This window comes from Megascapheus bottae, chromosome 8, assembly GCF_031878675.1.
Source record: "Megascapheus bottae isolate mThoBot1 chromosome 8, mThoBot2.hap1, whole genome shotgun sequence".
Lineage (NCBI taxonomy): Eukaryota > Metazoa > Chordata > Mammalia > Rodentia > Geomyidae > Megascapheus > Megascapheus bottae.
The window spans coordinates 41,675,941-41,699,270 of NC_143516.1; the positions used below are offsets into that span (position 1 = coordinate 41,675,941).

Sequence of the window (23,330 nt, forward strand, 5' to 3'; positions counted from 1 at the left end):
GGTGGGGGTCTCCCCGTGCCCGGCTGGGGCGCGGGCTTGGGCGCGCGGGGCCGCTGGGTCCCCGGGCAGGTGGCGCTCCTGCAGAGGGAGCTGTGCGCCCGATCCGGCGCCCGCGCGGCGCCTCCTCTCCCTCTTGCCGCCGCTTGGGCCCGCCCGCCGGGGAGGGGCTGCCGGCCTGGCTCGCAGCTTCTTCCTGCTTGGCGCACATCCTCGCGCCGCGCCGCGCACCGCCGTGCCGCCAGTCCGCCCGTGCGCGCCCCCCGGCCGCCCGCCCGCGCCGCCGCCAGCCCGGCCCGCTCGCCCCTCTCCACTCCCGGAACCCTCGCCTCCCATCACAGCCCCGACCCGTCCCCGGCCATGCTGTCCTTCCAGTACCCCGACGTGTACCGCGACGAGAGCTCCGTGAGTACCGCTGCCGCGCCCACCGGCCGCCCCGCAGCCCCTCGCCCCCTGCGTCCCCTTCCTCTTCCTCCTCCTCGTCCTCCCGATCCTTGCTCGGCCTTTGTTCGCCGGGAGCCGGCCTGGAGACGCAGAGGGGTGTGTGTGTGGGGGGGGGACCCGGCTTGGAGGTCACGGTCCCCGCGTGCGGGTGGAGTCGCGTGGCCTTCCCCAAATCATCGGGGTCAAGGGCGGGCGCCGCGCCGGCCGGGGGCGGCGTGGCGGGGTGGGAGACGGAGCGTGGCTTTTCTTCTTCTTCTTTTTTAAATGTAACCGGAGAAGCCTCTCCCTTAAATATGGTGGTAGGAAGAAAGTGCATGCTGGTGGGGTTTTGTGGGAAATCGCGTATGGTTTTAAAAAAACAAACACGCAAAAGCAAAACTTTAAAAACAAAAACAAACTTAAGAATTTGGAAGTGCATGAAGAGTTCATTCATTCTTCGTGAAGCCGGCCCTGCCCGGGGCCCCGGTGGTGCCGGGCGTGGGGGTGGGGTGCCGAGTTCCAGACTAAGTAGTGGAGAAGGGGAGGGGGGTGGCGGGGCTCGGCGTGGGGAGTCTCGGGGAGGGACTCGAGGGGCGGCCATGCGCAGAGGAAGTTCTGCCTAGCCAGAGTTCACTAGTTCCCTAAGTCGGGATGAGCTACTCAGATCCAGTAAGTGAAGTTCTGAACAAATACTTGTGTGTGTGTGTGTGTGTGTGGCATTTTTTAAGAGCTGGATTGAATCCCAATGGGATGGTGGTGATTCCTGTACTAGTAGCCAAATTAATCAGAGTACTTGAAATAGAATCAGAGTGAAAATTATTATTATTTTTATTTTGCGTAATATAGTGGTCATGTTTCCTGTTTCCTTTGACCCAATTTAGGTCAGCACCCCTGAACACTCTGAGACACCTCTTACGTCGAAGTAAAAAAAGTGAGAGGTGTTTTAAGTGAACTTTCCTGGCGCCTGTGGTGCTGCATTCATGGTTTCTTTTGGCCAGTGACCATCGGGTAACCATATTTGTCTAATCAGCCCAAGAAGCTCTCGCTGGGGTGGAAGACCTTAGTACTGGTTCTGGTTTGGTTAGTCAGAGCTGGTGACTTTGGGCAGACCCCTTCACCCCTTAGCTGTTCTAGGCCCCTGAGTGTTGGTACATAGGGCTAGTTTGTTTCTGTTGGAAGGCTTGTCATTCCTTGTCATGGGCAGCCTTACTGTGTGTGCCAGATGGGAAAACCAGAAACAGTCTTGGTTTTGCTGCTTCAAGATCTCTAGCATCTTTGACATTTTTTTGTTTTTGTTTTTTTCTTTAAATTATTTTTAGCCTTATATTTGTAACTGGATTTGAACTCAGGGCTTCAGATTGCTGGATAGGCACTCTATCATGTGAGCCGTACCCTGAGGCCATCTTTTTACTAGTTATTTTCGATATTCTGTCTCATGGATTTTTTTGCCCATGCTGGCCTTGAATTTCAGTCCTTTATGTCCGAGTGTAGCTAAGATGGTCCTACCAGCACTATATTTTTTTTTTTCTGGGAGAAATAAAAATATAATAACAGTTTCAGATTCTGTGTGTGTGTGTGTGTGTGTGTGTTTGCGGGGTTATTTCTTAGTGTTTCTACACTCTAGATACCCAAATCTTGTAGTTTATGTGTCTGTGTATTTCCCCTGGGTTAAGTGGGTGTTTTATAAAGACATCTAAAATATTTCAAGCAATGGTATATGGTTCATTTTAAGCCTCTCCCCTTCCCCCTTCTTTCTGGTCTAGGAACTACTTGAGATAACCGTAAGCCTGGTTGTCTAGGGAGTATCAATTCCTAGATCCTCCTCCTCTCTGTCTACCACAGTTTGTTTTCCTCACTCTGAGAGGTAAGGTAAGGGTTCTGGTTACTAAGCCCTGGCCATCAGTTATGCATTTGCTTAAATTGTAGCCTCTGATTTGGAGGATAGGTTTGTTTCTCTCCAGTATATGTAGCTTGCACTCTCCCTTGAGCATCTTTCAACCACATGCTCAGCAGTCTCCTACTGAATGCACAGTTGGAGCATGAAACCCTTTTGGTGGATTTTTGCCTTTTTGAGTAGAAATCTGGAAACTGACCCTTGCCATGCTCCATCATTGACCATTCTCTATCATTGTTGCAGTCATGAAATTTGGGTCAGCTACCGGGGGCCCACAACCTGGCAAAGGGTGTTGAGTAAGGGGAAGATACAAGAAAGCCTGCAGCTAACTTTTTCATTATGGGGAGATGGCTAACTGGATAAGAGAGAAAAGACATTTGTGACCCTGAGACTAAAAGCCACAGTTTTGCAGGCCTAGACAAATAGAAATGGTGTTTGTTTGTAGGATGGCCGGAGGGACTTGGTGATCACACCATCTATGGATAGGACTGACGAGTCCAGTTGGGAGACTAGGTTTTATGGGTCCTTCCTGCTTTGTGTACCTCACTTTAGCAGTGGGTACTTTGGGAGAAGCAAACTGTGGAACTGGATTAACCAGTACAGGCTTTCTTTTAAAGCCTCTTGGGGAGGGGGGGGTGTGAAGAATAGCTTGCAAACTTAATTCTTCAGATGGAAGTAGGTACTGTGTAATTTGGGTTCCAGCCAAGTCTGCTCCGTCTATGGCATATACACTTGTAAAAGACCAAAATGGAGGGGGGCAACGTGGGTTGTGGCTTCTGGTCTTGGCTGCTTAGTGCTCTAGGGAACCTCTTCCCTGTTTTTGTTAAACATCTTTTTAATAACTGACGCCCATCGGCCATGCCCGATCTCAGATGACAGAAGTATTTCCTTAGTAGTAAAAAATAATTCAGGCGGCAGTGTGGCATTTCCTTGGTTCTGAGTCAGAATCCAGCCACATACCTGCTATTACTTGAACCTTGGCCAGATTCATTAGGTAAGTGACATAGCATGAAATTGGACCCACAGGCTTCGGTGTGAGCCACAGGTGGGTTATATCCCAGCACTTAATAACCCTCAGACCCTAGACAATTGCTTTTAGCTATCTCCACCTTCGGTTTTCTCATCTGGAAAGATGAGTTAATGTGGATGAAATTCATGGCACAATATGTAACTCACAGTTAGCTGTGTAAACAGTAAATCCATTGACCTTTGCCTTTCTTAACATCGGTGAATTGCATTTTGTATCCTGTAAAATAGCATCAGTAACCCTCTTACCAGTTGGTAGATATTAGTAAATACTCATCACTTTGAGTCTAACATTTGGCAGCACCTTCACTTAGCTATATTATGGTTCTAGTAAAAAGAAAATTAAATTTCTAGTCATATGCCTGAAAAAAGTGCCAGGTGTTTGTAACCAGGCTGGTGGTTGTTAGGTTTTTGTTTGGTTGTTTTGTTTTGTTTCCTAGTCTTGGGGCTTGAACTCAGGGCCTGGGTACTGTCTCTGAGCCTCTTTGTGTGCTGCAAGGTTAGAGCTCAACTACTGGAACCACTGTGCCACTTCCAAGTTTTTCTGAGTGGTTTATTGGAGATAAGAGTCTCATGGACTTTCCTGGCTGGGCTGGCTTCTAATTGAGATCCTCGGATCTCAGTCTCCTGAGTAGCTAGGATTACAGGCATGAGCCACTGGTGTTTGGCTTTGAACGTGGATGGTTCTGGGTTGCCAAAAGTTATGCCTGCCAGCATTCCCCAAATGGTAGATTAGAAGATCCTTTAGAGCATCAAATTACTCTGATTTGTATATTGACAAGAAGACAGTTGTTATTTAGGTCTATTTGCTGGCCATGTCCGGTGTGTGTAAAATGTAAAAGACTTGCAGATGAGAAGGAAAGGTTAAAAAGCAGTAATCAACTAAAACTGAGAACAGATAAGACTGAAAATCAGTGATTTTTCTTTTTGAAGACACAGCAGGAGAGGTGTTAGCTTGGTTGTATGGATCTTGCTCCCATCAATCAGTAATATGAGAATAGGTTCAGAGGGTTACATCTGAACCGAGCTGTGCATCTTCTCGAGTTTGTGCATGTGGCCTCAGAGGACACACCCAGAAAGCCAGGTGCTGTTGGCCAGAGAGATGGTCTCTCCTGGCTGGGAACTTTGAGTAGCTCTAGAAGCAACATTGTCCCATAGAGCTTGCTTTCCTTGGGGAGTAGACCTTCTGCTACTTTAGAATAAAGCAGAATCTGATAGGGATGGCTCGCACCTGTAATCCTAACCATTCAAGAGGCTGAGATCTACCATCTTGATTCTAAGTCAGCCAGGGCACACAAATCCAAGAGTCTTCTCTATGGCTCCAGGAATGTTAGGGTGCCAGCTTTGGGAGAGGTGTGGATAAGCCACAGAACCAAACTTTCCAGTGCAGGCCACCCGTACACACAGAATAGAAGGAGGAAACAGAGTAAGAAGACATTTGTTCCTATAGCCTGGTACAAGCCTGAGCCAGAATGTTAGGGTCCTTGAGACTTGATTGGAGAGACATTGTCAGTAGTTTCAGTTGATTGGAATGTCCTTCCCTGAGCCCTCCACCCGTCTCTGGGGATTTGTGCTGGGTGACACTTCCTCAGTGGGTGCTTCAGAATGTTCTCCTCAGGCTCTGTTGAGACAACACAATTTTATTTCTTCAACTCTAGGGTAGTCTAAACAGGTGAGGTTTTTGTGCGTTCTTCTTGTGAACAAACAGTGGAGGAATGTATTTCCTAATAGTACAAAGAGAAAAAGGGCTTTTGTTTAGAAATGCTTTCATTGCCTGTAAGACAGAATTCATGGTTTACCACACAGTAGTAATTGGGTTTGGGCAGTTTAAACTTAAAAGCAAACTGTAGTCAGGTGCTGGTGGCTTATTTCTATAACCTAAGCTCTTCAAGAGGTTGAGATCTGAGGATTGCAGTTCAAAGCCAGTGTGGGCAGAAAAGTCAATGAGACTTTCAACTGGAACAAGGGGTGTGGCCCAAGTATTAGAGCACCAGCCTTGAATGAAAAAGCTAAGGGAGAAAGAGAGAGAGCCTTCTGGTCCAGAGTTCAATCCCCGGTACTGGTACACACAGAAAAAGAAAACCAAAAACAAAAACAGACCTTATCTGGAGACTTTGTCACCTGGGGCAGCCTTAGCAAGCACAGTAACATGAGCATTCGTGGTTGTAGCTGCCCTCCATGCTTCCCTGCTCCACTACTGACTGCATTGTCTCTCTCCTGTGCTTTGGCCCCGGCAGCACATTTTCAAGTTTCTTTACCACAGCTGTGGGCCTTTGCTTTGTGTTGTACAGAACTGAGCTGTTTCCCATTTTGACCTTTCATCTTTCTTTGCTGTCCAGCTAAAACAATCTTTCATAAACAGTGGCTTGACACCATTGAGAACCTGTCAACTATGGTTCATGTGGTGATTTAGGCAATATTGCCAGTGAGCCATTCAGTTTCCAGGTCCCTCTCCTATGTTTCTTCTCCACTTACTTTCAGAAAATAGAAATTTTAATTGAGTGTTGGCCTTAATTACTCAACATGTGATTTTATCTTTTGCAGGTACAAGATTATCATGGACATAAAATTTGTGACCCATATGCTTGGCTTGAAGACCCAGACAGTGAGCAGACAAAGGTAATTTTAGCTCATAATGAAAATGACCTCAGTAACCAGCACCAAACTCTAGATGTCACTCATTGTAATGTCACTAACTGTACACTTCCTGGTATCGTCCTTGGCATGGTTACCATGCCAGAAATCTGAACATCTTTAACATTTCAGAATCGATTTCTCGTTTAAAAAGGAAAACTGGTCAAATGCTCTATGGGTTATTTGTTTTCTAGACTTGTTGTGACCCAGCTTCTTTGTATCTTGTGGGTCATCTCTGCTGTGTTACAACATCCTAATCTTCCTTGGAGAGCTGGATTCAGATTCCCAGAGACACTCAGTTGCTAGAAGCCTCCTTTCCTGAGATTTCACCCTCTTGTCAAGGTGAAGAGTTGAGGGAAGAGCTTAGTTGGAGCATGGTGATTGGTGGCCAAGGTGATGGTAAAAACCAATCAGGTCACTCTTTTAGAGTAAATTCCATGATACGTACCATTTTCCCTCAATGCCAAGCACAGACAGGCCTGATTGCCTTTTTATCATCCACTTGTTCTTGTTTCTTGTTCTATTGTGTCTCTCATATGTTTACTGAACAAGGTTTTTTGTTTGTTTTACAACGTATTACACTTCAGTAAGAGATCTCCTGGGTGAGGAAGAATTCATACGTGGGTTTAGTTTTCTTCTGAGGAATACTGAATCAGAGTAGATTTCTACTGGATGAGTAGAAATTCCAGACAAGGAACAAATAAGTGTCTTTGGGAGTATTGAAGGTTCTGGCTCTGCTGCTGAGGGGAGGAGCATCAGAGAGCAGCTTGGTTGTTCACTTGCCTGCTCTGAGCCACAAGTGACCTTGCTGGTCCTGTATTGGGCTATGCTGAGATAGGAATAGAACCAGGGAGTAAAAGTCACAAGCGACTGTGAAATGTATAGTGGACAGGAAGCACTAAGGAAGAAAATAACTTCCTATCTGAGCACCTGTGATCCACGCCTGTTAATCCTAGCTACTCAGGAGACTGAGATCTGAGGATCACAGTTCAAAAATCAGGCATACCAGGGAAGTCCATGAGATCTTTGTCTCCAGATATCTACCAGAAAGCTGGAAGTGGAGTTGTGGCTCAAGTGGTAGAGCTCTAGCTTTGAGGGGAAAATCTAAGGGATAACACACAGGTTCCACAAGCATTTTCATCTCATCCTTTGGAACTTGCAGAAGTATAGAAATACAGTATGGTAGTCCTGGAACAGAAGGTCCTGAGCCTCCTTTACTAATATTAATGGGCATATGGTTGTGTTTTTGATTTCTAGCTTCCTAAATTTCCCTTTGGTAAGTATACTTACTTCTGAAGGCCAGCAAGCCACTACCATATTTTAGACTCTGCCTTTGACTCTTTTTCTCTATTTCCATGCATCTTCTGGCTTTTTGGTGTGCTTGTTCAGACCTTGTATTGTCAGGGACCATCTTTTTTTTTTTTTTTTTTTTTCCAGCCCCTGTTTGCATGTGTCTTTGTGCAATTGCAACCTTCTTCTCTTTTCTTCATAATAGTCCCAGTTACATCTGTAGTCAATGTAAACACAATCCCCGATTCACGGTGGTTTAACCTAGGGTTCTTTTTGTTTTGTTTTGTTTTGTTTGTTTGTTTATTTTCTTTGTTGTTGTTTGGACACTTGTAGTGTAAAAGCAAGTGTATATTTAAAATTTTGAATGGTGCATGTTGACCTTTTCCCTGAGCTAGCCATGTGTGGTGCGGATTCTCCTGCAATGACTCTCCTGTTAATGACAGCTAACCACAGTTCCTACTCAGCCACATGATCAGAATTCTATAGTGTATGGTTTTGTTCAGCTCAGATACAGGGTAGGTGTATTAAAAGTGATCTGCTCTTAGCGTTCTTTAAGCTGGGGAGGCCTGAGCATCCTCCAGAAGGGACTCTGGGAATTCTGCCTCTGTCCTGCATTGACTTTCAGGCTTATGGAATTTGTCTCCATGGCATTCAGCATCCAGGCTGTGTCTCAGAGCACTGGGGTAGGAAACCAGTGTTTATTCACTGGCCTCTTCACCCATGAGCTGTCAGTCAAGCCACACTGCAGCCTTGGCTTCCCTCCTGCTAGTGATAAACTCTTCTCTTTATGTCCCTGATGTCGCAACTCCAAGATCTAGATGAAAGTAGTGTCCTTGTAGCCTCCATCTCCCTATCTTACCTGACCTCACAGCGCCTACAGCCTCGTCACTGAATGTTCCAGGAGTTGTTACTGAGTTGCCGAGGTTGCTCTACACAGGGAAAGGAAGCATTTACACTTCCCAGGGCTTCTCATCTTGAGTATACCTCTCACTGAAACTCTGGGGTTTAGATGTAGATTATGAACTGTATAGAGCCAATGACTTATTTGCTGCCCTTAGCAAAATGAAAATAACATTTTCTTTCTTAATCCTGAGAGAACTTTTAACCAGCATTAGGGGGGAAAAAGTGCAAAGTTCTTTCTTCTAAAACAAAATGATAGAATTATCATTTGCTCCAGAGAGGATCGAAAGAGGCTATGTGTAGACCTTTGCTTTCTCCAGCACTGCCCCACTACTTGGGTGTCAAGTTAGTCCCATTACATGTACTGGTAAGGGGCTATGAGAGGAAGAGAGCACAGATGTCCTTGAGTCTTACCAAGTGAGTGAGCAACCTGAAGTCTCACTTCTTCTTCCCCTTTCCAACAATGTTTCTTTTTCTTGGTAGGAAAGATGGATATAATAAAGGACGTAGGACATACAATTTTCTCTGTTGACTGTGTGTGTGACCTACTAGTCCTGGGGCTTGAACTTGGGGCCACACATTATCCTTGAGATTTTTAATGCTTAAGGTTAGCACTTGAGTTGCAGCTCTACTTCTAGCTTTATGGTAGTTAATAGCAGATAAGGATCTCAGGGGCTTTCCTGCCGGGGCTGGCTTTGAATTGTGATGCTCAGATCTCAGTCTTTTTTGTCGGTCGTGGGACTTGAACTCTGGGCCTGGGTCTCAGTCTCTTGAGTAGCTAGGATTATAGGCATGAGCCACCAGCACCAAGCTCTATGTTGATATTTTGTCACATCAGATAGGAGATCTCCATGTTTAATGGAGATGAGAACTTAGGAAGATAAGCCTCTGCTTTCCCAGGTTGCTGTTTTGGTCTGTGCTGAAGAAGCCAGTTTTCTATTTGTTTGTTTCTATTTGTTCTTGAAGATTAACGCTAAGAGGGGTAAAACTCAGCATGTGACTGGAGATTCTGCTCAGTTTCTGGTAGGAGTCTGGCGTGGGTCTTGGGAGCCAGTGTGGTCTCTGACATGGGTCCAGTGCCCTCTCTGGAAGAGCTAAATGAGCAGTTATGTGTGACTGCCTCTCCCTGTCAGGTCACTATGCTGTCAGGCTGGAGGAGAGCAGTGAACTGGAAGCCTACTCCCAGGACTGTCAACGATGTGGAGGGCTAGTTAGCCCATAGCCATGAGAGCTGACAGTTGGTGCTGAGGCAGACTGGACATAAAACTGCAAAAGGCTGGTCTGACCTTACTGTGTTCTTTGAAAACAACAAGACAAACGAGAAATATTGTCTTTGTGAATCAGCCTGTGAGAGTCTGATGTTGCTTTTATGTGGATTAATGGAGTATTTGCCAAATGGGACTAGAAGTCAAAAGATATAACATGCAACCTTTGGTTTTTTTCTTTTTCTATAACCATAAGAAGCTACATGATCTTTGATTCATATTCACTTGTCTGAGAAGAGTAATATTTGAGCATATTAGTGCATAGTCTAGCGAATCAGGAGGATAGATTAGCAGGGTTGTAGTTTGTGGCCAAGTCAGAGAGTTATCAAGATACCATCCCATCCAACAAGCCAGGCTGGAAGAGCCATGCCTGTAATCCTTGCCACTTGAGAGCTACAGCTAGAAGCATGGTATAAGACCTACCCCAGCCAAAAGTGAGACCCTATCTGAAAAATAAATACAAGCAAAAAGGGCTGGGATTGTGACTTAAGTGGTAGAGCTCTGCCTAGACTGCAAACCCCAGTTCAGCAGCAGAAGTGTTCATTCATGTAGCTGTAAAGTGCCTGACACTCAAGGAAAGCAAGTTACATAAATTCATTTCACATAGGGGCCGGGAGTTTGGCCTAGTGGTTTAAGTGCTTGCCTAGCATGCACAAAGACCCGGGTTCGATTCCTTGGTACCACATATATAGAAAAAAAAGCCGGAAGTGGTGCTGAGGCTCAAGTAGTAGAGCTCTAGCCTTGAGAAAGTCCAAGGACAGTGCTCAGGCCCTGAGCTGAAGCCCAGGACTGGCAAAAAAAATAATAATAATTTCACATATACAGCAAGTAAATGAAAATGAAATAAATGTCAGTTGGACACTACTACATAACTGTTTTGGGACACAGATGCTCTGCCTCTATACTCTAGTTACTTAGAATGTTGAACTTAATTTTTTTTTTTAAATAATTTGGTATCAGGGCCGAGAGTTTGGCCTAGTGGTGGAGTGCTTGCCTAGCATGCACTAAGACCCAGGTTCGATTCCTCCATACTGCGTACATAGAAAAAAGCTGAAAGTGGTACTGTGACTCAAGTGGTGGAGCTCCAGCCTTGAGAAAGCCCAAGGACAGTGCTCAGGCCCTGAGTTCAAGGCCCAGGACTGGGAAAACAATAATAATAATAAATAATTTGGTGCCAATACTAGGGTACTGGGACCAAGGCCACTAGCCTAGCCTGGCCAGAGTGTTGAACTTTTAAGATTCTATGTCATTCATAAAACTTGGCCAAATTTCCTTTTGAATTGTAGATTTTAAAAAGAAAAAGAAGGTGCATTCTCAGTGTTGCTCTTTCTGTGGCAGTTTGAGTCGTAAATGTAGTTTCAGTGTTTCAGAGCCTGAGGATTAAAGTGGGTCAGAGAGTCAAAGAGTATCTTAATGGCATCCTTTTTTTTTTTTTTTTTTTTTTCTTGTTGCTCTGGTTCTGAGGCTTGAACTTAGGGTATGCGTGCTGTCCTTGAGGTTTTTTTTGCTCAAGGCTAGCACTCTGCTACTTGAGCCACAGCTCCACTTTTGGCCTGGTTTTGGGTTTTTTTGTTGTTGTTTTGTAATTAATTAGAGCTAAGAGTCTCAAGGACTTTCCTGCCACTACTCGGGTCTGTCTCCTGAGTAGCTGGGACTACAGGCCTGAGCCACCTGTGCCCAGCAATGGCATCCTTTTTTAATTAGTATATCGGGAGCCCCTCTAGCCAAGCAGGCCGGTAAAGCATCCTTCTGCCCATTCCTCATGCTTCAGATTGAGGACCTGGATGGAGAACTACTGCTGTTAGTCATCCTTCTGTAATGGAGACAGGAAATGCTCGAAGGAGACATCTTACCATGTATTATCGCCATCTCCAAGACTTCATTATATCTCAAGTTATTTCATTACCTCCTGTGGGAAAGTTTAGCCTTATTACAGTTTATGAACATTCCTATACATTCTCACCCAAGCTATATATTTACAGTACAAATTCCTTTTGATCTCTGCATGGGATAATTAAAGGTATGAGGAAGCTAATGGTAGCAAGCCACTCTTCCTTGCTAAGTATTGTTCTGCTTGTTCTCCTACAAGGTTGTGATAGAAGAAGCAGAAACCCTTTCTGGCTAAGTTTGTGGGAAGGATATGAGGGCAGCTCCTGGGGGTTGAAGGGAGAGTCAAGGGAATCCATGCCACAGGCAGGAAGCAGGTAATGCCCAGGCTCTAAGTACACAAACTCCACTTGTTACCCACCATGCCAGTGGCATCTGTGGTTCTCGGTCATCCAGCTTTCTGTCCCTCATTCAAGTCCCCATGTCCCCAGAGAGTCTTGATTGGCCAGGCCCTAGACTGGTGCTTGCCCTTAGATGCTCTGTGCCAAGCAGAGAAAGGATTTGATAGAGTTCCAGGAACCCTGTTTGATTCTGTAATGGCAAGAACGTTACCTGGAAATTCTGTTTAGGAGGGTAGTAGAGTAGTAGGGTGGAGGATATAGGGTAGAGAGTGTCTGCCTCAAAGGCCCCAGGCTTGTGTGCTGTCTTCACCTCCACCTCTCCTCTTATCTTCCCTGCCTTGCTTTTCTTCCTACCCTCCGTTCTCTCTATCCTTTTCTTCTTCCCCTCTCCTCCCCTCTGACTTCTGTCCTCAGTCTTTCTTGTGCCTCCTGTGCTAAGTGTTAGGTTAAACAAGGCAGGAGTGCCCTGGGAAGCAGCAGAGATTGTACATGGCCAAATCATCTCTGAGCTGTCAGAGGTCAGCACATAGGGCCGCTGACCCGCATCTGTTGTAGAGATTGCCAGCTCGTGTGCTTACTGTCAAGGAAAGCACCGTTGCAGAAGATCCAGCCTAAACCACTAATGAATGCTTACGGAAAGTAGGTAGCACGGACATTTTCCCTGAAGGTAGCTCCTCAGCCTCAGCTTTAGTGATCCACAGTTTTTTGTTTTTTGTTTTTTTAGTGAGAAACGTTGCCTTGGATATGGTATCTTTCCTTCCACTCCACCCCCTTTTTGGCAGTACCAGAGTTTGTTGCTTGACTCTTTGGGGTGTGTGTGGGTGTGTGGGTGTGTGGGTGCGTGGTTTTGAGACATCTCATGGACTTTTCTGCCCTGGTTAACTTTGAAATGCTATAAGGCTCTACTCTGGATCTCAGCCTTCTAAGCCACCAATACCCAGCTCAGCTAGATATAGCATCTTTAGAGAAGAAGGTCTGATTGATTGTGTGTGTGTGTGTGTGTGTGTGTGTGTGTGTGTGTGTGTGTGTGTGTGTGTGTTGGCCAACTAGTGCTTACCCTGGCAGTTTTGGCCTATATGCACTTTTATTTGTACGGGACTGAAACGCTCCCATTTGGGCCTTGATTCTACTTCTGGCCGGCTTTCCTTCCCTTCCCTTCCCTTCCCTTCCCTTCCCTTCCCTTCCCTTCCTTTTCCTTTTCCTTTTCCTTTTCCTTTTCCTTTTCCTTTTCCTTTTCCTTTTCCTTTCCTTTCTCTCTTTCTTGTTAATTGGAGACCAGAATCTCTGGAATGTGTCTGCTCAGGCTGCTTTGAATCTCTGTGCTCATATCTCAGCCTCCTGAGGAGTTAGGATTACACTAGGTCATGTCTCTCTCACTCTCTCTCTCTCTTTCGTATTTAGCTGCCTAACTGCTGTTTGCCGCCTCAGTGGGCCAGGTTCCCAGGGAGCATCTGACCTCAGTAGAAATCTGTTTTCACCCCCAGGTAGTTTCTTTGGTTTTGAAGTCCCCATGAGTTTAAATCTCTCTCTTTCTCCTAGTTGCTTGTGATCCTTGTGACACTGCCCTGGCTCTAGCTTGTCTTGAAGGCACTGAGCAGCTTCCCTGTCTATCCCTTCTAGACTTCTTTCTGCCACATCCCCTCCAGCATCTCCTGAGAACCAAGTGAGAAATCTCCAACTCCAGAGGAGTGGTGGTTATCATCCTATAAAATGGTAAAACTGTAGGGGTAAAAAAAAAAACAGGTTTGAATTCTAGCTCCATAATTTTACTAGATGTGTGGTTGTGGTTTTAGTCTCTCTGAGCTTCAGTTTTTTTTCTTTGTAATTTGGAGAAAATCATTTCACAGAGTTGTAGCGAAATTACATGCCATTGTTTTTGAACCATTCAGCAAAGTAACAGACATACAAGAAGTGTTTAATAAATGCTCACATTACATTTACCAATTGACTAGTTTAATTAGGCAGCCTGTAAATTATGTACTTTTTGATCATTTGAAAAATCATCTTTTGAAACTTGAAACAAGTCTTTTTAATTTTTCAGCCTTTCCTTGCATTTTCTTTCGTGATTATTGCCATGTTCACGACTTTCTTTCTGGATCAATCTCAATCATTGGGAAATGCCCATTTCATGGAGATTTTAAAATTTAGTAACATGAGGTTATGTGTGATAGTCATTCTCTTGTGATAATAACTTTCCTCTCTATGAGTAGCTTTTTTGTCACTTTTTTTTTTGGTCGGTCATGCGGTTTGAACTCTGGGACTGACTGGGCGTTGTCTTTGAGCTCTTCAGCTCAAGGCTAGCACTCTACCACTTGAGCCACAGTGCCATTTCCGATTTTCTGGTGGTTAATTGGAGGTAAGAGTCTCATAGACTTTCGTGCTCAGCCTGGTTTTGAACCAAGATCCTCAGATCTCAAGTCCCCTTAGTAGCTAGGATTACAGCTACTAAGATGAACCACCGGTACCTGATGTCACTTCTAATTTTGAGTATTTGGAACTTCTCTCTCCTCCTTGATTAGTTTAGAACTTTTGTCTGAATGGTTTTTTTCCCTCCATTTGTTAAAAGAAGTCCTAAGAATGTGTTACTATATGTTATACTTTTATCTTTGCTTATTTATTTATGTTTTTGGTCGTGGGGCTTGAACTCAGGGCCTGGATGCTGTAACTCAGCTCTTTTGCTGAGAATAATGCTTCTACCATTTTGAGCTACTGTTCTACTTCTAGTTTTTTCATGGTTAATTGGAGTTAAGAGGTTTTCCTGCCCAGGCTGGCTTTGAACCACAATTGTCAGATCTCAGTCTCCTGAATAGCAAGGATTACAAGTGTGAGCCACCAGCACCCAGCTTATTTTTAATTTTTTTCTAACTCATTAGTTTCTTTTTTCTTTACTTCTTGGAACACAAGGAACTTGAGCACAGGGCCTGAAGATCTTGTTGGGGTTTTTAGTCCTCAGTCCCTCCCGACCGCAGGAGGGATAGGGAGAACAGGCCCCGACCAGAAGGAGCTGAGAAAGGAAAGGGCCCGACTCATTGCCCTCATTGCTCATTGCCCTCATTGCTCTCCCTCAGAAGAGGACAATCAGATGCGTCAGGGAGACCAGTCAAGGCAGGAACTCGTTTATTGAGAAAGTTCATTCAGCTAAGGTAGGATGCAGGAGCCTATCAGCACAAAGGTGGGCAGGGTGGGGGAGGTGCTCTCATTGAGGAAGTCCATTCAGCTAACATAGGAATCATGTGCTGTCCTTGAGGGCGGAAGGGTTCCGGGCCTATCCCAGAGGTGGCCTTACTCCAGGAGGGGAAGAGCCTGGTCCAACCAGGTGGCAGGCACCATCTCAGCCAGGTATGGTCCCAAGACCAGGGCATAAGCACTGGGCCATGAGTTAGGCCTCCTTTTACAGCATAGGTTTCCATTTCCCTGATGTGACGTGCCCCACAGATCTCACTTGGCTTTTTCTGCTTATAGCTGATGCTATATCACTTGACTCCAGTTCCTGCATTTTGCTGGTGAATTGGAGATGTTCTTTAGTGAATTTTTCTTCTTTCTGGACAGTTTTCAAGCTGAGATCCTTAGATCTCTGTCTCCTGAGTTTTCAAGCTGAGATCCTTTGATCTCTGTCTCCTGAGTTGCTGGGATTACAGGGATGAGCCACTAGTACTGGCTAGTTTGTTAGTTTCTTATGTCCTGGATTAGTCTTTTTTTTATTTGCATACTTGGTTTAATTTTCCCTTGGTCATATAATGATAAACCCCTTTAGGGAGACTCCTTTTCTAGGTTTCCTATTGAGTCCTCTGGCTGGTTTCAGGTCAGTTCCCTCTTCTCAACCTACTCCAGATTGCCTACCCTCACCTGGCCTAGCAAACTAAGGAGAACTGTACTAGCCAGGCCTCCTGATTAGCAGTGCTTATAACCCACCTCCACACAGAAGTGAGAAAAGGATCCATCTATGTGGCTGACATTACTGGAAGCCAGTGTGTGTACCCTAGGTTGCAGCCTGATCTAGGAGCACGTGTGGTGTTTTGGGGAGCTTGTCTCTCAGGTCATCTGCTTTTCCCTGATCATGTTTTCCAGCTGCCTGTCTGGTAGGGAAGATGGGCCTTGTCTTTTAGGTTTCATGTAGTCAATACTGACATGTTTCTTTAATCAATCCACAACATCTATGGTAGATGCCAACTACCGGGACCCAGGCTCCTTGCTAAGAATATGCATTTGCAAATAAGCTTCAGTGAAGAAAGTCAAGTCAAACTCTCTGAAGGCATATCTGTCACTTTGTAGATCCCGTCTTTGCATTTAGTGTAGCGTACATCTCCGGGCTGTTGTTGTTCATCAAGCACAGTATGTTCCTTGGCCTACATTGCATAGCATATCCAGGTGTTCACACTGTCTCAAGTGTGCTTCCTGCCTATTCTTGAATCAACTGCCAGGGGACTGGAGCAGGTGGCTACCCCAGTGTGTGTGAGAGTCATACAGAGAAGACCCGTCCTTGTGGGTATACAGCGCTCTCTGACTACATCTGTGGACCTTCCCTAAGGATCCATACAGAAACAGACTAATTTTGGGTTACAGTCCGTGCAGTTTAACTTGCAATGTTATGTTTTTGTTTTCCAAATATCATTACTGTACTTTGGAATGACTTACTGAGAGACAAGAATTGTTCAGGAAAGGATGTGTGTGCTGCGATTCATTTCCTTATGGCTGGTTATTTAGTTAGGTTTGGATCTGGTGTTTTCTGGTGTTTGGATCTGGTCGTGTACATGTGTGTACTACTAGTACTGGTACTGGGGGTTGAACTCAAGGCCTAGATGCTATCACTTTGTTTTTTCCACTCAAGGCTAACACTCTATTACTTGAGCCACAGCTCCACTTCCAACTTTTTGCTGGTTAATTGGAGATAAGACTCTCTTTCCCAGGTTGGCTTTGAACTTGCAATCTGTAGCTGTCAGCCTCCTGAATAGCTAGGATTCTAGATGTGGGGTGCCAGCACCTAGCCATGGATTTGGAGTTTCTTTAGTGGATTTTTGCCACAGTACTGAGCAGAATTGGATTAACATCTTAGCTTTGAATGGGTTCCCTGGCAATGGCTCATACTGAATATAAAGCTTCACTCTTAAGGTCGAAAGAAGAGCTTCTGTTTCCTTCACCTTGATTGACCATAACTAGCCATAATGAGGGAAGGATTTACCCATTGAGGGACAGTTAGAGAAAATGGGCTTTTGGAAGACCCACCCTGGTATGCTGTCCCAAGAGCCTACCTTATCTGAACGCAGACAGCTCTAGAGAAAAGATATGGGTTCACTCTGGGTTTGTAATGCTGTAAACCAGCCCACAGTTCTTTGGACTGTCATCAGTTGAGTCAGTTACTGCATCTGGCGGATGAGAAGGATATTTGGGAGTCAGGAAGAGAAAGACACATTCCTTAGTTGAGGTTTATGCCACTGGTGACCACTTCCCTAGCAAAGTTTTTCTTCCAGAGCCTAAGGGCTTCTTCATTGTCTGGTGTATTGCTTATTTTTGTTGTTGTTCCATGAATGGTAGAAAATAAAAGGCGCCTTTTAAGCATTGATGCCTCATGATCCTTGGAAAGCACATAATTTTAGTCCTCAATGGTCTCACTTTCTAAGTCTGTTTCCTGGAAAGCAGCTGCATCTCCATTAGGTATGGTGTGTGTGTGTGTGTTCCTCAGTCTTCTGTGACTACTGCCTCCCCTCCTGGTCCTGCATCCCTCAAGCGACAGTGGAGAGCTCTACCACCTCTTGGCTTCCTTCTTATGGGAATGTCCCCTGCCCTCAGAGAGTCTCTTCTGAATTCTGAACATATGAGAGAGGATCCAAGCATACCACTCCCTTGGGCCTCCTGGACTCACCCAGTCTTTCATTTTTGGCTGCGACTTTGTTATCCTGCCAGCCTTTGCTGGCACACCAGCCATCTTCTCCAGAAATCCCTGATGGTTTCTAATTTAATCAGGTTCCCAGTGTATGTATGTGACCCAGTTGCCACTGAATGTCTTCAGACATTGATGCCATGATGACCCAGGGGTTCCCAAGTCCTTGGATGTTCAAATGATAGAGTATTTTATAGAACCTAAGGACATGGGTGCTCTTAAGTCCTCTCTAAATTACTTGAAGTACTTAATGTATGCAGTGGAGATAGACAATGTTATTTGGGGAATAATAACAAGGAACGAGTCTGTACATGTAGGAAAACTGCCTTGCACCCCACCTCAATGCTTGCTGGATAAAGTTTGTGGAATATAAAGAGCACCATTCCTCGTGTGGGTTGGTGTTTGGTAAGGGAGGAGATTGGTACTTCAGCAGGGTAGGTCTCCTGTGGAAGTTCTTCTCCTTTTGACTGACTACAAACAGCTCTGGAGATAGCATCCCTTCCTTTGGTCATTGGTAACTGTCTTTCCCCAGTTCATCTTGCTGATCAGCACATTGCACATCATGATGTTTTAAAGTAAATACTGGGTTAATGAGTTACTGTGGGCATCAGATGTATTCATTTACCTAACAAGTGGCACTGTGGCTCCAAGTGGTAGAGCACTAGCCTTGAGCTAGAGGAGCTCAGGGACAGCGCCCAGGTCCCGAGTTCAAACCCCACAACCTACCAAGAAAAAGAAGAAAAATTTAAAAAGGGATTAGTTCTTATTTTTTTTTTAGTGAACTGTGCTTTTGATTTATACTTCTGCTTAGCAAGACAGTTTTAGGATATATATCTACACACACACACCTATACATGTATATATGTGTGTATATATATATATATGTGTGTGTATATGCATATGTATATATGTATACATTATATACATATTTAATTATATATTACACACATACATATATTATATATTATATATTCGATCAGTAACTATCTCTCTTCCATAGGTATACATATATATTTTAATTGCTAAATAAAAACTGCGTGTTTAGGCCTAGAGTTTGGCCCAGTGGTAGAGTGCTTGCCTAGCATGCACAGAGTTGATTCCTCAGTACCACATACATAGAAAAAGCTGAAAATGGTGCTGTGGCTCAAGTGGTAAAGCTCTAGCCTTGAGGAAAGCCCAAGGACAGTGCTCAGGCCCTGAGCTCAAGCCCCAGGACTAGCAAAAAACAAAAACAAAATAGAACCCTTTGTGTATTATGATGTTTAATTAAACAAAGATATTTAACACATTACATCACATACTGCCCTGTGTGTGTGTGTGTGTGTGTGTGTGTGTGTGTGTGTGTGTGTGTTGAGAACACTTGAAATCTACTCTGGGAGCTGAGAAAAAGTTTGCTCAAGTTATGAAGAAGTGGAGCTGTGCAAGAACTTGAGACTTTCAGGAATTTGAACATCGGCTTGATTTTGCATCTAGATGTTTGTCTTGGAAGAGTGCAATCTTGGTCCTGAATTTAACCCTCGACACACACACACACACACACACACACACACACACACACACACACACACACACACACACACACGCATCTGGGAAGTAATTGACTAGTAGTATTAATGGGCAGAAAAAGCCACAAATGGATGTACTGTGTATAATTGCTTAATGCTATCACTATGCTTGGTGTAACAGTCTCATGAAAGTTATATATAAAAAGGCTGCATGCTTTGGGGTGATCTGGCTTTTGTTGTAGTTGTGATTATTCCATGGGATTGTACAAGATGCGGACGAAGTGTTGAACACAATCTGTCTTTTCATAAAAAGTTAATTAAGTGAATGACCCTTAGGGCCCACCAGCGGGTAAAGGGAAAGCATGATAAGACACTAAGCAGTATCAGAGTCCTCTCCCGAGGATCCTTGCTGGAAGAGGAGGGACTGGCCAAGCTTGTTGGAATATGTGGAAACCCCATTTACAGTTCAAATTACCGGTTTATAATGTATTGGCAAGGCTCTTCTCAAAAATAACTATTATGGTTGTAAACACATGTACATTTTGCTCATGTTCTTTGTGTCCACTCCCTTACCCTGAAAGGAGTAAGAACAGCCTTGGTCTTGCCCCCACTTTCCCAATGCCTGTTATCACTTCGCCTCTCCCATCCTTGGTTCTTCACCAAAGCAAATAAATCTTTTTGTAAAGATAAATCAGATTACCTGTCTCTCTGGCCAATCAGGGCTTTGCATTTGGATGACGGATGGAACTGTTACATCTACCCCCTCCCACCAAGGTCTCCTAGCTCAGCCTCACTGACTTGATCTTCTCTCCTGACAACCTTCTCCCCTGCCAGGGTTGCTGCACGCTGCTGCTTCCGCTGATGCACTCTCTGCCCACTTGGCCCAACTGCTCCTCCCTCTCTCAGTTCAAGACTTCCCCACACACTCAAATAAGTGCCTTCCTCTCACTGCCTCAGAGATCTGCAGCTTGAGTGACTGCTCTGTTAATTTTCAAGCTGTTGAGGTTTTGACATGCCACAACCATGTCAAATTATCATACTGGTTCTCGGCACTCCTCGCTGGTTCCTGACTGCCTCAGGAGCTGGCTGATGGCCAGCAGTGGTCTTTAGATGATGTTTTGAGTGACACAGGGCTCCACTTGAGAGCCAGCTACTCTGTAGACGATGGCTTGTTTGTTATAGATTTGCCCTGTGAAGTTAGGGATTTTGCCTCAAATCTATCATCTCCACCCAATGCCAAGATTAATGCTAACGCACTTTAGGTTCTTGTTAAAGCCATGAAGATGCTCCAGTGCCTTGTCCTGTCTTGTTCAACCCAGCCGCCATAGCCAAGTAGGAGAAAATAATTAGAGAGCAAGGCTGCTCCCCCCCCCCCCCCCTTGAGTAGATCTGCATCCCATTCACATCCCGTGACTGTTTCTGTTGCTGGTATCAAGCAGTGCCCAACTTCAGTGATCTTTCATGCTCAATACATTATCCTGACAGGTAGTTTTAGCACCAAATGTTTCCCTGTGACGTAGGTGCTTTTTCTCACTGTAAAGTAAGGCCAGCTGGTGGCTCTAAGGATCTAGCTGTGATCTGAGGATCATAGTTCAAAGCCAGCCCAGGCAGGAAAGTCTATGAGACTCTTATCTCCAAATAGTCATCAAAAAGCTGGAAGTGGGGCTGTGGTTCAAGTGGTAGAGTACTAGCCTTGAGCCCCAAGTTCAAGCCCCAAGACCAACCTAAAAGAATAAAATAAGGTCATTCTCTTGAACACATTTTGTGATCTCCAGACTTCTGTCATCTTGATTTTTTAAGTAAAAGTGAAAGCCAGTTTCTTTCTTTACATTCTTTTTAGTGAGGTCAAGTTGTGTCAGCAAATTTTTTCTGTACAACTCCACAAAGTAAATATTTTAGGTATATCCACATACTTAAATTTATTTTTTTGTAATACTGGGGATCAAACAGCTCTTAATGGTTGCTAGGTAAAAACTCTACCCCTGAGCCCTACACCCAACCCATTTACCTGCAAGTCTAATAAAAGCCATTCTTCACTCAGTTGAAAATTACACTTCTGAGGGACTTAATCTTACGTTTTATTCTAATGAAATTTTAAAAATGTGATTCATCATAGTTTTCTTGTTCTGGCAGTGGTCTTCTTGCAAAACATTAATCATTATTTTCATTTTTCACATTCTTTTTCTTTTTAAGTGCATTATAAGCATATAAGCTCCAAATCATGGTTTCCTGGAGTGGGTGTAATGCGGAATCCTTACCCAGAAGACCACCAGAGACCGCAACCAATGTAAAAGCAAAGGAGTCTTTATTGCAAGCTCGAGCTTGCTCTCCCATGTACACGGCTGCAACTGGTGATGCTGAGAGCCCCAGCCCAGAGTTATAGCACTTTTTATACACTTCTTGGGGGAAGGCAAGGGCTTTGTATGCATCATAACATCTTGTAGCAATCCATTACATACTGCCGGAAGGTCACAGAACAACTCTAAAACATAATTGTCATATCATAAAGCTGGGAAGAATTCAAAAAGGATTATTGGCTAAATCAAAGAGACTAGGTACTTCAAACTGATTGGTTAGGGACATCCTGCCCTGGACAACCTTCACCTATGGGACCTTCCGCCCTGGAAAAGCATCACCTGTGTCATCCTACTCTGGGCAAACACCATCTGTGGGACCCTCTGCCCTGGGCAAGCATCACCTGTGGGTCAGTGGGTCATCCTGCCCTGGGCAAAGATCCTTGAAGCTGCTATCTCTGCTAGTTTAGAACTAGTTCAGAGTGACCTTCTGGCAGGGCCTGCTTAAAAATAACTTTTTACTGAAGTTGATTGAACTTCAAAATTAACTTAGGCTTCTCATGGGGTTATTGTTTTGTGCAAGAAACCCAAAGCACATTGACCACTTAAAACTATTTGGAGCTTGGATAGACACTCACAGCTGGACAATTCCTCCTAAAGTAGACTGATCACAATGTGTCTTTGTGTGTCACACAAGACAGATTGTGCTCTCAACCTGGGCACTGTCCCTTTAGGTTAACTAGAGACAAGTATCTCATAGGCTTCTCTACCTAGGCTGGCTTTAAACTGTGGGTCCCTAGATCTTATCTTCCTTGAATAAGTTAAAGCCTGAGTCATCATCGCTCAGCTCTATTATTTTCCCTAATGATTTACCCATTTGTAACTATCTGATGAAATCTCCTATTGAACTTTGACTTGTTAATTGGCTTACTTTATTCCTTACCAATAGCCTGATAAGAATTGTGAGGTGAAGTTTTCAAGTAGTATTTATTAAATTTTCTAACTTTAGTTCTAAGTAGGATATGCTTGGTGTCAAACTTCCTTGGCAGTCAAGACCCTCGTGGCTTCCTCCATTCCTTATCTTACTGTTTTTATAAATTATCATTGTTGATATTTTAGACTATTCATTTCCATTGTCCTTTCTCACCATTATTTTTCTTTTGGTGCCAGTCCTTGAGCTTGAACTCAGCCTGAGTATTATTCCTGTACTTTTTATTTTACACAAAGCTAGTGTTCTACCACTTGAGCCAGAGCTCCGCTTGCGACTTTTTTTTTTTTTTTGAAATAAGAATGTTATGGACTTTCCTGCCTGGGCTCGTTTCAAACTGTAACCTCACATGTCAGCCTTCTGAGTAGTTAAGATTACAGGCTTGAGCCACCAGTACCTGGCTTTTTGTCAGTATTCCTTACTTGTAATGTTTTCTAAGTGTAATTGACATGATGGTAGACATTCTTTGGGAAGGCAAAAGCAAAATCAGTGAAATGTGACATGTTACCCAGGTCTCTAATTTATCACTTTTTTTTTTTTTTTGCCAGTCCTGGGGCTTGAACTCAGGGCCTGAACACTGTTCTTGGGCTTTCTCAAGGCTAGCACTCTACCACTTGAACCACAGCACCACTTCTAGCTTTTTTCCTATGCAGGTGGTTCTGAGGAATTGAACATGGGTCTTTGTGTGCATGCTAGGGAAGCACTCCACCACTAGGCCAAACTCCCGGCCTAATTTATCATTTTTAAGTCTGACCTCTTTGGGGATTATTCCTTGCTTCATGAGAAGCCTAGAACCTTGGTACTGTGTGGATTACTGGGTCTTTATTATAGATAGGTTTTTAAATAATCATGATTAGCTTATTAGTGTGTTATTTTGAGCTCTTGAGCTGAACAGGCAGAAAAGTCTTTTTGTGAGGAAGATGGATTCAGAAGCCAGCTCTGTCATTTTAAGATGGTAACCACTTGGAGACTCAATTTTCTTACCTGTAAAGTTGGCCTAATTGAAAG

The 23,330-nt window shown here is 44.3% G+C and overlaps 1 protein-coding gene across 1 annotated transcript in view; it reads left to right on the forward strand.

Moving 5' to 3' along the window:
- The first annotated feature begins 260 nt into the window (after positions 1-260).
- The window catches only part of Prep (prolyl endopeptidase), a 92,569-nt gene continuing 69,499 nt past the window's right edge, over positions 261-23,330 (forward strand). Inside the window, exons 1-2 of the mRNA XM_090338363.1 lie at positions 261-402; positions 5,885-5,959. Of these exons, the coding sequence (XP_090194489.1) occupies positions 358-402; positions 5,885-5,959 (120 nt within the window). The 5' untranslated portion in view covers positions 261-357. The remainder of the gene's footprint in view (positions 403-5,884; positions 5,960-23,330) is intronic.